The 11,529-nt window shown below is 43.5% G+C and overlaps 1 protein-coding gene across 24 annotated transcripts in view; it reads left to right on the top strand.

The window, feature by feature from the left end:
* The window catches only part of DTNA (dystrobrevin alpha), a 343,646-nt gene that overhangs the window by 261,652 nt on the left and 70,465 nt on the right, over positions 1–11,529 (top strand). For 23 of the 24 annotated variants that reach the window (XR_010407264.1, XR_010407263.1, XM_045886857.3 and 20 more), the window contains 3 exons: positions 4,907–5,061; positions 8,216–8,321; positions 9,783–9,949. Coding sequence is in view for 22 of the 24 variants with exons in the window: in XM_045886857.3 (XP_045742813.1) it covers positions 4,907–5,061; positions 8,216–8,321; positions 9,783–9,949 (428 nt within the window). In the remaining 2 variants the exon portion in view is untranslated. Of the gene's footprint in view, positions 1–4,143; positions 4,315–4,906; positions 5,062–8,215; positions 8,322–9,782; positions 9,950–11,529 lie in introns of those variants that run through there. The other variant, XM_045886868.3, reaches the window with a different exon arrangement.

Raw genomic sequence — 11,529 nt, 5'->3', positions numbered from 1 at the left:
TCCAGAGGCCCCCAGCCTGTAAGTGTCACTGCCCAGGACTACACCAGTTACTGGTAACAAGAAAGGAATGCCCATGATAGTCATGGAGGAACCCACTCCTGCCTCCGGGGCTGGGAAATGCCACTGCTTTCCCTTCTTAGCGCAGGAAGAAATTTGGGGCCCATAAAGACCAAGGGAATGGTTGTTAGGTCAGCAAGGAACCATGTCTGCAGAGTTACAAAGCTCAAGATAACTAAGTTTCTGGGCAGATCTTTACCAACTGTGAAAGCCCGGCAGATCTCTTGCATGTCCAGGAATTCAAAGCCAACAAGGTCACCACGAGGGTCCTTTCTCCTCACCCCACCATCAGTGAGCAAGGCATGCATGCTACCTAGTGGCCAAAGGAAATCCTCTTCAGTGCAATGAAAGAAGTTGACCAATGCATGAGTCTCATTGGAAGTAGACCATGTTCTCCAGTCTGCAGAAATCAATTTCAGAGTCACAAATTCTGGAGAACAACAAAAACAGATAGTGTGATCATGAGATATGTGACGCTGCCCTCTCCCAGAGTGGTGGATCTGAATCACAGCCTAATGTGTCCCCAGCTCTCCGGCTGAGGAGTCATTCTTTGCATACTTAATCCCAAGAAGGTGGTTTTCGTGGTTTCCTGGTAAGTCGATTGAGAGCAATTTGACAAAAACAATTTAACTGAAAGCACTTTGCTTAGAAGAACTCTAAAATGTTAGTCAAAAATAAATATATTCAGTCACCAATATTTCTAGTTTCAGTGATAATTATTAACTGAATACACAAATATGGGCAAATCTGCCCACAGACAGCAGAGGCTGACTCTTGATGAGCAGGATTGTGAGTGTTTTCTCTGGTCTCCTTTTGCTAGCTGCACTTACTGATAAAACAGGCAAGTAATGATTTTCTGCATTGCTTTTGTACTAAGAAAAAGTAAAATGAAAGGATATGGAATTTCCAGGTATTTGAGGGTTTTTTTTTTCCCTCCTTTCAATTCTAATTCACTTTAAGCCACTATGCCACTGCTGTGCTTGTTTGGCAATTTCTCTGTTTTTGTACATAGGGATGAGAGGTATTTATTTGTTCCAAATAGCCCCTTCATGTGGGAGGGTGCCGGGCAAGAGTCATTGCTGAAAATAAATTAGGAACTTCAGAAAGCAAAAAGTGAAAGAGAAAATTTTAAACTAAATTTTTCAAACTGCTTTCAAATGCATGAAAAGGGGCAACAATTCCATATTGCACCACCGTTTCCAACACTTGGGGCAGCCAGGAACCGATATGCAGGGTGTTCACTGCGTACCTCCGGGCAGCCTCGAGTATGAGGCTGTCCCCTGCTGTGCTGGGACACGGCAACCTAAACAGAAACCGACCTAATCAAATACCCTGTTTCTGTCGAATTGTTCTTGGTCCAGTTATAAGCTGTTGTTGTAATGAGTTGGGACACCTGTTTATGTTCTTCCTTGGGGCTCTCAAATAGTCCTAAGGATCCTAAGAAGTTCTGAATACAGTACTGTAAGCCTGGAATGTCAGGTGCTGTGCTAAAGCTTCTGGGAAGGGCTGGTTTTGTTTACAAGACTAGCTTTGTGGCAAACACCAGGTATTTGTTGAGTTTCTATAACTGAACTGGTGGTTCTGTCTCCACACCTACCCCTGGGGTAATATTTCTAACTCACTGGCCTGCCTTAAATCTTTAGTATCTCCCACAACATCTTCTGGACACAACCTAAACTCCTTAGTAGAGCCTTAAAGCTCTTCAGATCTCTACCTCATCTCCCACCATGCCCTTGTGGGCACCCACGGCCCCTGGCACAATGAACTACTTCAAGAGCCTTGAGTGCATCCTGCTTGAGCGTGCCCGTGCACATCCTGATTCTGTCTTAAAGCCTGACTAGCTCCTAACTGTCCTTTATGCTTGGCCTAGAAGTCCCATCTCTCACCTAGGAAGACCTAGAAGTCACCTGTGTAAGGAAATCTTCCCTCACTGTAGAAGCCCTCTCTTCGAGCTCCTGCTGCACCCCGTGCACCCTACGGTTCTGGTGGTCACACCAGCGTGTTAGGATTCATGATGTCGTAGGATGCATTCTGTAAGCGCGTCTCTGCACCCTCAAGGGACTGGGACCTCCCAGAGGTCAAGAACTATGTTCTATTACTGACCAATTCACGAAATTGGAGTATGGCCAGTAGGTTAGATAATATTAGATAAGACTAGTGTATCAATGTTAGATATACTAAAATGGATAATTACCCTGTAACCCAGGGTAAACAAGCTATGGTCTGTGAGCTAAGATGAGTTTCCTCATTTTTAAAGGTTGTATAAAGTAAAAAGACGAGTGTGTGACAGAGACCATATATGGTCCACAAAACCCAAAATATCACTCTCTGGCCCTTTACAGAAAAAGTTTGCTGACCCCTGCTGTAGTCTCATCAGAAGATAGACCCTTACTCTTAGGCAAGACACACTGGCTGTGTTCAGAGGCAAAGGCCATGATATATGCAAATTAGTCTCAATTCAGAAAAAAATTGTATGTTTGCCACACATATATACACACAGATAGACATAGACAGATGATAGATGATAGATAGATGATAGGATGATAAAGTAAATAGAATAAAGTGTTCATAGATGAATCTGGATAAAGGGTGTGTGGGTGTTCTTTGTAGTACTCTTACTCTTGCAATTATTTTGTTAAGTCTGATATGATTTTCAAATAAAATTTTGTTTTAATTCCTTAAAAAATAATATAAAAAGGAACTATGTCCTGATGTTTCTGTATATTCATTGTTTAGCACAGTTTTACACATTTTGTATGTGCTAAGTTAACTTTAGTTGAATCAATGAATATAAATTCTTCTAAAATATCTATCATTGTGTGGTGCTGTCGGAAATACAGTGGTGATTTAGAGTATGATTGGGAACATTACAGAACAATCCCACTGGGGAGGCAAAGCCTATGCATTTGAAGTAAATAACAGAAAAAAATGTGATATGAAATTAACAGTAAAAATAGCTCACATTTCTGTACTATGTACTAAGTGTCAAGCACTGTTCTGTGTCCTTTACATCTGTATGTTTTTTATCTATTAATTAATTTAATCTTTAAAATACCTTCTATTTTATTACATGTACATATATTACATATCATAAGCATACTATATATGTATGTGTATTTTAATATCTGTATGTGCATATATATGTTGTTATATAACATGAGAGCCCAGAACTAAAGTACAAACACATCATTCTGATAGCTTCCTTAGAGTCCCCTCATTTCTTTTTAAAAACCAGAGTGACCATTCACAGCCCCTTCCCTTTGCTCCCAGTGACCTAGCCCTAGTTTGGCTGTTGCTTAACAAAACTTCGTCAACACAAACACAAATACGAGCTTCAAGTCTGTGAAAGGTCAGTGTTGGTACTCCTTCAGCTTTTGCTCTAGTTAGAACTGTTGTCTAAACTCTTCCCATGGGAGATTTGAAAGGCCTAGGCTACTTTTCAAAATGCATCCTGGCTTAGAAAAGTCCTGGCTAGAAGATCATCAGGATGACACAATTATAGTTGACCAACCAGCCTGAAAACACAAGATGGCAGCTCTACTAAGAAAGTCCATTTACTTTTCCTGGGTTTCCTTTTTCTACTTTTTATTGGAACTCTTGAGTTTCTATATATGGGATTACATAACAGCTTTTTTGCTGTTGGCAACTTTTTTCTTTTTCTCTCTCTCTTTTTTTTTTGACCAGTTATAATGAAACATAAGAGATAAAATGCACGAAGTTAACAGTTGTGAAGGTGAATGAGAACAACATTAATTTTGTAGCTTAGGTAAAATTTCTTTAGCCTCATAATTGACGGACTATTTGAAACACAGTAGAAATCCTTTATAAATGGAGTATTTGAAGGAAATGAGAGTCAGTTCACATCCTCAAAACATAATCCAGCAAAAGCCTGTAACACGCTTAGCGTCTGACTGCAGTGTAAAAACCATGTCCCCAGATTGCATTTTGACCTTGAGACATGTAGCCCAAAATGAACAGAGGCAGCACATTGAATTTACAACAGGTTATCCCAACAGCTGTGCCAGCCTAGTTGTAATCCAGCATGTGACAAACTGTATGAGAGCAGACGCTTTCATTCCCGTAGTGACTTCCACAGAGGAATTATAAAGTAGCTTGAGAAATTATGCCATTAATATTCACTAAGTGCCCATAGTGGCAGAAACCGAAGAACAGAGGTTCAGTGAAGACACAGACTCTGTCCAGGACGCCGACTTTACCTCATTGATCTTCCCCAAGGCCAGGCTTCCCCTCGACTACGTGAGTCAAAAGACCCTTCCCTGTAAATCAGGTGCCTTCCACCTGGAACACGATGATTTATAGAAAGTTTTCTGCTTCTGTGGGAAGTTAATCAGGTGTTTTCGTTACATCTTTATCCCCATTGCGTCTTTCATTTTTCAATATCTTAAACCAAACCTCAAAGGTCTTGGTGATAATATAGACGGGTAAATAGCTAGCTAGCTAGATACCTACACACCTCATGTTACAGTATATGTTCATTGTGTGTTTCAGTGAGGTCAGCATTTTCCTCACCTATACAAAAATTCCTTCCATTGAGTGATGTATGAGCTTATAATTGACCTCAAAATAAAAACGTGATGCTCTCTGTCTTATCAAAATATGCTAATTTTAACCAAATTAGTGCTATGTTCCAGAATCAGCTACAAAAAGACACCAAAGACAACACTATGCCAGGAATATTTCAGCATAACAATTAACTTCTATGTTACTTTTTCATAAAAAAATTACTTATTCTGCTACAGTTTTTGTTATTTGCAGCAATATGTCCCACTGAAACAGTGGGGAATATATTCATGTGGTGAGTAAATATCTTTCCTTTTCCTTCCATCAGATATTTTCTCCATGATTTCTGACTCCAGTGGGGTGATGGTTTATGGACGATATGATCAGTTCCTGCGGGAAGTTCTCAAACTACCCACAGCCGTTTTTGAAGGTCCTTCATTTGGTTACACAGAGCAGTCAGCGAGATCCTGTTTCTCTCAACAGGTAGGAAAAAAAGGAAGTGTCTCTCACACAGTGGTTGTCCTTTGGTATGTTACTCCGTGTCACCACTTAGACAACCTCTTCTTCACAATAACCTGTAATATCTCCCAGCCTCTGACAAGTGACCTCTGAGCCAGTAATTCAACTCAACATACCTGGAAAATAAGAATCGGTGGTACTTCCTGACAGTGAGCCAGGCACCATGCTAAGCTCTTTTCTTGCATTGTCTAATCTAATCCTTACAACAACCCTCTACCCTCGGTATAATTGCTGTCATTATCACTACACTATCAAAAGAGCTGAATTGTCACTCAGCCTCACATGGAACACGAGTCGGAGCCCGCTCCAAGCTTCACCAATGTGTAGCAAAGGAAAGGAATCATATAGCATATGCCACACAGGAAGGCCTGACGTATGACAAACACAGCTGCCTAAGTCCCCCACGACATGATACATTAGGGCTTCAGAGTGACATGTTTTAACTGGGGGTGGTACAAGTTAGCCCAGAGAAGCTATTGAGTATAGCTCAATACTCAATGTTTGCATCTGCCCAGTCGTGTACAAAGTCTGCCTGTCCAGCACCATTCTCCAGCACAGTACAATGGTAGTTTACAAACCCATGAAGTGAAGGTTTGCTTAAAATTTTTTGAAAATCCATACTAACCAAGTATATCCTCTAAAAGGATCCCTTACTTAAGAAATCAGGGCACAGCAGCCACTGAAAACCTGCATTTCACTGCCCACCTAGTAAACTTCATCAGTCTATTTCCTTGTGACCTAGGAGGTCAAAAGTGCCTCAGACATCCCTGCGGGTCATGGATTGATGTAGAATCATAGGTATCCATGCAACTAATAAGAGGTGGGACGGTTTGATACACCAAATGCTGGCTCTGGTCCCGTGTTGTCTCATCCAGAAAGCCTTTCTGACCCCTCACACTCCCCCAGCCCTAGGCCAGCTTAGGTCCCTCATCTCTGCCCCCAGCGGAAGCACACTCCTCTCTATATTTGTCCTTCGAGTTGGTAACATCAGAATGGTTCCATTCACCTAAGCCTCCTTCCAGACCACTTCCTCACCCCGCAGTTCTCATGAGTCCTCAAGTCCTGCTGATTTCCCCATCTAAATGTTTCTCCGACCCCTTTCCTCATCCTCATCTGTTGTCTGGCCTATTCTATTAACCACCACGCTGGTCTCCCTGCCTCTGGGTTTGTTTATTTGTACATTTGTACATTTGTTGATCGTTTCCTTCACTGTGCAAAAGCTTTTTATTTTGGTGTAGTCCCAATAGTTTGTTTCTGCTTTTGTTTCTCTTAATGACTCTCTTTCTATTTTCATAGGACCTCCGTGTTCAATAAGAATTATATATGATGTTACCACTGCTCAAAATTCCTTTTGAAATATCTTGTAGACAGTCCTATTATATAATTTTTTATATATCCTCAATGATGAGAAATTTATATATGTTAAAATCATAATCACATTTTTGGAAACTGCCAGAAGTGATTTTTAGCCAGCATGATGAATGATCAAAATGGGTAAGAGCATTTGAAGTATAAAAAGAGGCAATACAAATAAAAATAATAAGACCAGTGTATTTTTGTCTTTTGTAAACTGGCTGTCACAGCAGTTTGAATGATGAAATTTTACATTTTTTTGCATTGCTTCATTGGAAAAAGTACAAGCCATTCCAAGTGATTATTTTGAAAGCCAGTATTATTTTAAAATGATGCTACAAATTGTGGTAGCTTTTTCAAAAATGTTGTCTCATTACTTATACTTTACATAAAATATCTTTTAATAATAACGTTGCTATCGATCCTATAAAACTTAAGCTACTTAGTATTATGAGGAAAAGCTAAAATTAGAAATATCTGCTGATAGAAAAGATTAATTAAAGCATACCAAAATACTTTGTGAGTGAATGATAAGGATTAGTGTTAAGATAGGTGCCTTGAAAAGGTGCTGTAGCTCTTCACCACTGATTTCTTGTCTAAAGATAAAAAACTATCCCTTGGCTGTCTATTCTGTTCCATTGATCTGTTTTTGTGCCAGTACGATACTGTTTTGATTACTACAGTTTTGTAGTTCATCTTGAAATCTAGAATTGTGATGCCTCCAGCTTTGTTTGTTTTTTTTGTTTTGTTTTGTTTTGTTTTTTCAAAATTGGTTTGGTTATTTGGGGTCTTTTGGGGAGAACAAACAGATGGTTACCAGAGGGGAGATGGTGGGGAGCTGGGGATTAAGAGTACACTCATCTCGATGAGTACTGAGTAATGTATAGAATTGCTGAATCACTATATTGTACACCTGAAACTAATATAACACTGTAGGTTAACTCTACTGGAATTAAAATAAAATTTAAAAACAAAAAGCCAAAAAACAAAAAACTATCCCATCCACCTGATATTATAATTCAAAATTTCCAAAATAGTGACTTTTGCACATAAACATGTCATTTTTTTGTCATTCTTCCTACGATAATATCATGTACTCCTATAACTTCTTATTTTTTGTCATTTTGAAGGAAACTGATAATACATTCCTTTTCTACGCTGGGAAGGACCAGGATAGTGCAAACAGATGCAGACTGAATTAAGAGGAAAGAACTGTAAAGAGAAAAGGATTTTCAAAAATATAGATGGTTCTCTCCTCACAGCAAAGGATCACTCCCTCCTAACAGTACGCCCTCCTGATCTTGTATGGCAGAATCATTCATATTAACCATGAAGTATGTAGGACTTGCGGGAGTAGGAGGAGTGTGTAAAGGAGTTGTTCTACAGATGGGGAAGACCACCTGCTACAGGAATTGTGGGTCACACGGTTGGGTCAAATTTTACAGAGCAGGTCTACGCCTCATCTTCCCTCATCACTTTCATACTGTCCCTGGTTCACAAAAGCACCCCTCCCAGAACTGTTGTTCTTGTGGCAATATGGACTCAGCCTCAGAGGAGATAACCCAGTCCTACGAGTATTTAAGTGTCAAAAGCAACCAAAGGGTTTTAAATTCAGAACTGGTTCTTAACTATCAGAATATATTCTGTTTCTTTATATATTAGAGGTTAATTGGATGTCTTGTGTCTTTCATCTCAGATGGTATTTACATAGCAGGTCAATTGAAATTATTCTCTGTTCTAAATTTTTGTGGGTTTTTTGATGCAGAAAAAAGTCACCTTAAATGGTTTCTTGGACACGCTCATGTCCGACCCTCCCCCCCAGTGTCTGGTCTGGCTGCCCCTTCTGCATCGACTGGCGAATGTGGAAAACGGTGAGTAGTTACTCCTGAGCCAGGGCAGTTTTTAAAATTATTGAAATTAGGCTATCAAGTCTACCGTTATTAAGCCAAGGTCGTTTAGTAATTCTGAGTTTTGAAAGAACCTTTCTCCCTGATCAGTGAGGCCTTTGAGGTCCACTGCAAAATTAGGACTGTCAATTCCATACACTTATTAATCTCACCGTGTGTCTCTCAGAAGTCACATGTGGCTGTAGACTTGCTCTAGCAGAAGAAGAATCTCAATAATGAATAGGACATTTTCCAGGATTATTTTTAGGTCTGAACTTCCGATATTGGTGTTCACGGCATTGACCATTCCTAGGCACTTGGCCAAGAATAGGCGGGGGAGATGGAGAAAAAATTAGATAATGGTACCTTGCTAATCTTCGGTCATATGCTCCAAATGGAAGCTTTCGATGATTGTGGTTACATAAAGAATAACTTGACCAAAGGCAAGAATTTTTGTTTTTTAATATCTTTAGCTCATAGCATGTAGACAGTTACTTGGATTTGATTGTACGTTAGCTTCAGATCTCAAGTATTTTACCTTGCCTGCTTTTTTTTTTTTTTTAAAGATTTTATTTATTTATTTGACAGAAAGAGACACAGTGAGAGAGAGGGAACACAAGCAGTGGGGGTGGGAGAGAGAGAAGCAGGCTTCCCTGCGGAGCAGGGAGCCCGATGCGGGTTCGATCCCAGGAACCTGGGATCACGACCTGAGCTGAAGGCAGATGCTTAACGACCGAGCCACCCGGGTGCCCCCCTTGCCTGCTTTATAATTCAAATTGTCTGTCAGAGAGAGTTAAGTGTTTCTCAAACTATCTGAATTAGAAGCGTATTCACATCATTTATACATCTCTTTGGGCCCTGTCCATCTGCCTCTCGGGAAAGGAAAAAAAAAAAATTGTTAAATGGAGGTAATGTCACTCGTGAAAGAAGCCCATTCGCCACGCCATTTTTTGAACAAAATAATTCAGTTCTCTCATCCAGTTTTCCTCCTCTCCCTCATTCCCCTTCCTTTGCCTCCCTCTGTTTTCCATTTCTCTAACGCCTGCTCTCCGCTCAGGGGACAGTCAGTTGTGTTCGCCGGTTGTGCTTCGGAGTCTTGCAGTGAGCGGTGCTGGTCTCCTGGAGCCAGGGGAGCAGCTTGGGGCAAAGGCGAGTCAGTTTGGGTAATTTATATTCTCAGAGTGTAAGAGATGGGAGTGGAGAGGGAAATTTGTGGTTCGAAGAAGACCCATCCTCCCTCCCGTTTCATTTCCTCCCCTCCACACACGCGCTTGAAGAGGGTGCCGAGTCCGGGAATAAACACGACGCTCCTCTTGGCCAGAACGGACTCGCCCCGAAATCACGGCGCGCGGCAGAAAAACGCAGTTCCCGTTAGGCGGCCTTCTTCCTCATTCTGGCCCCGACTTTTCTTTTCTCATCTTTCGCCCTCCGTCTCCTCCCCCGTAGTCTTCCACCCGGTCGAGTGTTCCTACTGCCACAGCGAGAGTATGATGGGGTTCCGCTACCGGTGTCAGCAGTGTCACAACTACCAGCTCTGTCAGGACTGCTTCTGGAGGGGCCACGCCGGCGGCTCCCATAGCAACCAGCACCAAATGAAAGAGTACACGTCCTGGGTAAGGAAGGTCCAGGCAGCACTTGCCCTCGGGTGCGTGAGGGGCGCTCAGAACGCAAGGGGACAGCAGGGATGGCGGGAGACTCGAGGGGCAAGCCTGACTTCTACTCTAGCACGCCCCCCCACCCCCCCCCACCCCCCCGCCACCTTACTGGGACACCTCCATTGCTGCATCTGAACCCAGTGCAGCGTCCGAGGCCCCCCCCACCCCCCCACCCCCGCCACCTTACTGGGACACCTCCATTGCTGCATCTGAACCCAGTGCAGCGTCCGAGGCCCCCCCCCACCCCCCCCACCCCCGCCACCTTACTGGGACACCTCCATTGCTGCATCTGAACCCAGTGCAGCGTCCGAGGCCCCACCCCACCCCCCCACCCCCGCCACCTTACTGGGACACCTCCATTGCTGCATCTGAACCCAGTGCAGCGTCCGAGGCCCCCCCCACCCCCCCACCCCCGCCACCTTACTGGGACACCTCCATTGCTGCATCTGAACCCAGTGCAGCGTCCGAGGCCCCCCCCCACCCCCCCACCCCCGCCACCTTACTGGGACACCTCCATTGCTGCATCTGAACCCAGTGCAGCGTCCGAGGCCCCCCCCCACCCCCCCACCCCCGCCACCTTACTGGGACACCTCCATTGCTGCATCTGAACCCAGTGCAGCGTCCGAGGCCCCCCCCCACCCCCCCCACCCCCGCCACCTTACTGGGACACCTCCATTGCTGCATCTGAACCCAGTGCAGCGTCCGAGGCCCCCCCCACCCCCCCACCCCCGCCACCTTACTGGGACACCTCCATTGCTGCATCTGAACCCAGTGCAGCGTCCGAGGCCCCCCCCCACCCCACCCCCCGCCACCTTACTGGGACACCTCCATTGCTGCATCTGAACCCAGTGCAGCGTCCTCGGACTTAGAGTTTAGGAAGACTCACACTCTGTTACTCCTTGGGATACGATCAGCTCGGTCCTGGTTTAGATAACAACCCAACAAGCACCTTTGTTTGGGACATAATCTCGTTTTCACGGTAAGTTAAGGTTCTTACCGAGTTTTGTTTGGTTTCAGGGGTGGGAATTGCTTAAAAATTATCATTAGTTCCTTTTTTCTCAGATTCTGGGGTTCCGTTACACGCATGGCTAGAGCATAAAAGAAAGAGGCGTGAGCCCGTGGGCTTAGGGGTGCTGTTCCAGTTTCCTTTTTTGGAGGCAGGGAGGTTGTGGCTCTATGAGCAAATCATCTTTTTGTAAAGTGTGAGTGACCAGCTTGCCAGAGGTGACCTGTGAGAGTCTGTCCATGTGATGCATGTGTGGGAGGAATCTGACTCGGTGAGCTCGGGGTTCAAGTTCAGGGTTAGTTTGCTGACCTGTGTCTCAGTTACACTCAAAGATCGGGTCCCCTGGGGTTGTTCTGTGCTTGTGTGAAAGTATTGTTCTGTGTATGGATTGGTTTTTGTGGGCTGTGCCATCAGGCCTGCCAACCCCTCTTGGAGTAGTTCTTACACAAGAAAACGCAAATTTTTTTTTTTTAAGATTTTATTTATTTATTTGTCAGAGAGAGACAGAGCACAAGCAGCGAGAGAGGCAGGC

The sequence above is a fragment of the Mirounga angustirostris genome, unplaced genomic scaffold (genome assembly GCF_029215605.1).
Source record: "Mirounga angustirostris isolate CCGP_5_RB_7025 unplaced genomic scaffold, mMirAng1.0.hap1 SCAF_14, whole genome shotgun sequence".
Lineage (NCBI taxonomy): Eukaryota > Metazoa > Chordata > Mammalia > Carnivora > Phocidae > Mirounga > Mirounga angustirostris.
Note: the sequence above shows the minus strand (reverse complement) of the source record. Positions and strands in the feature narration are given on the sequence as shown.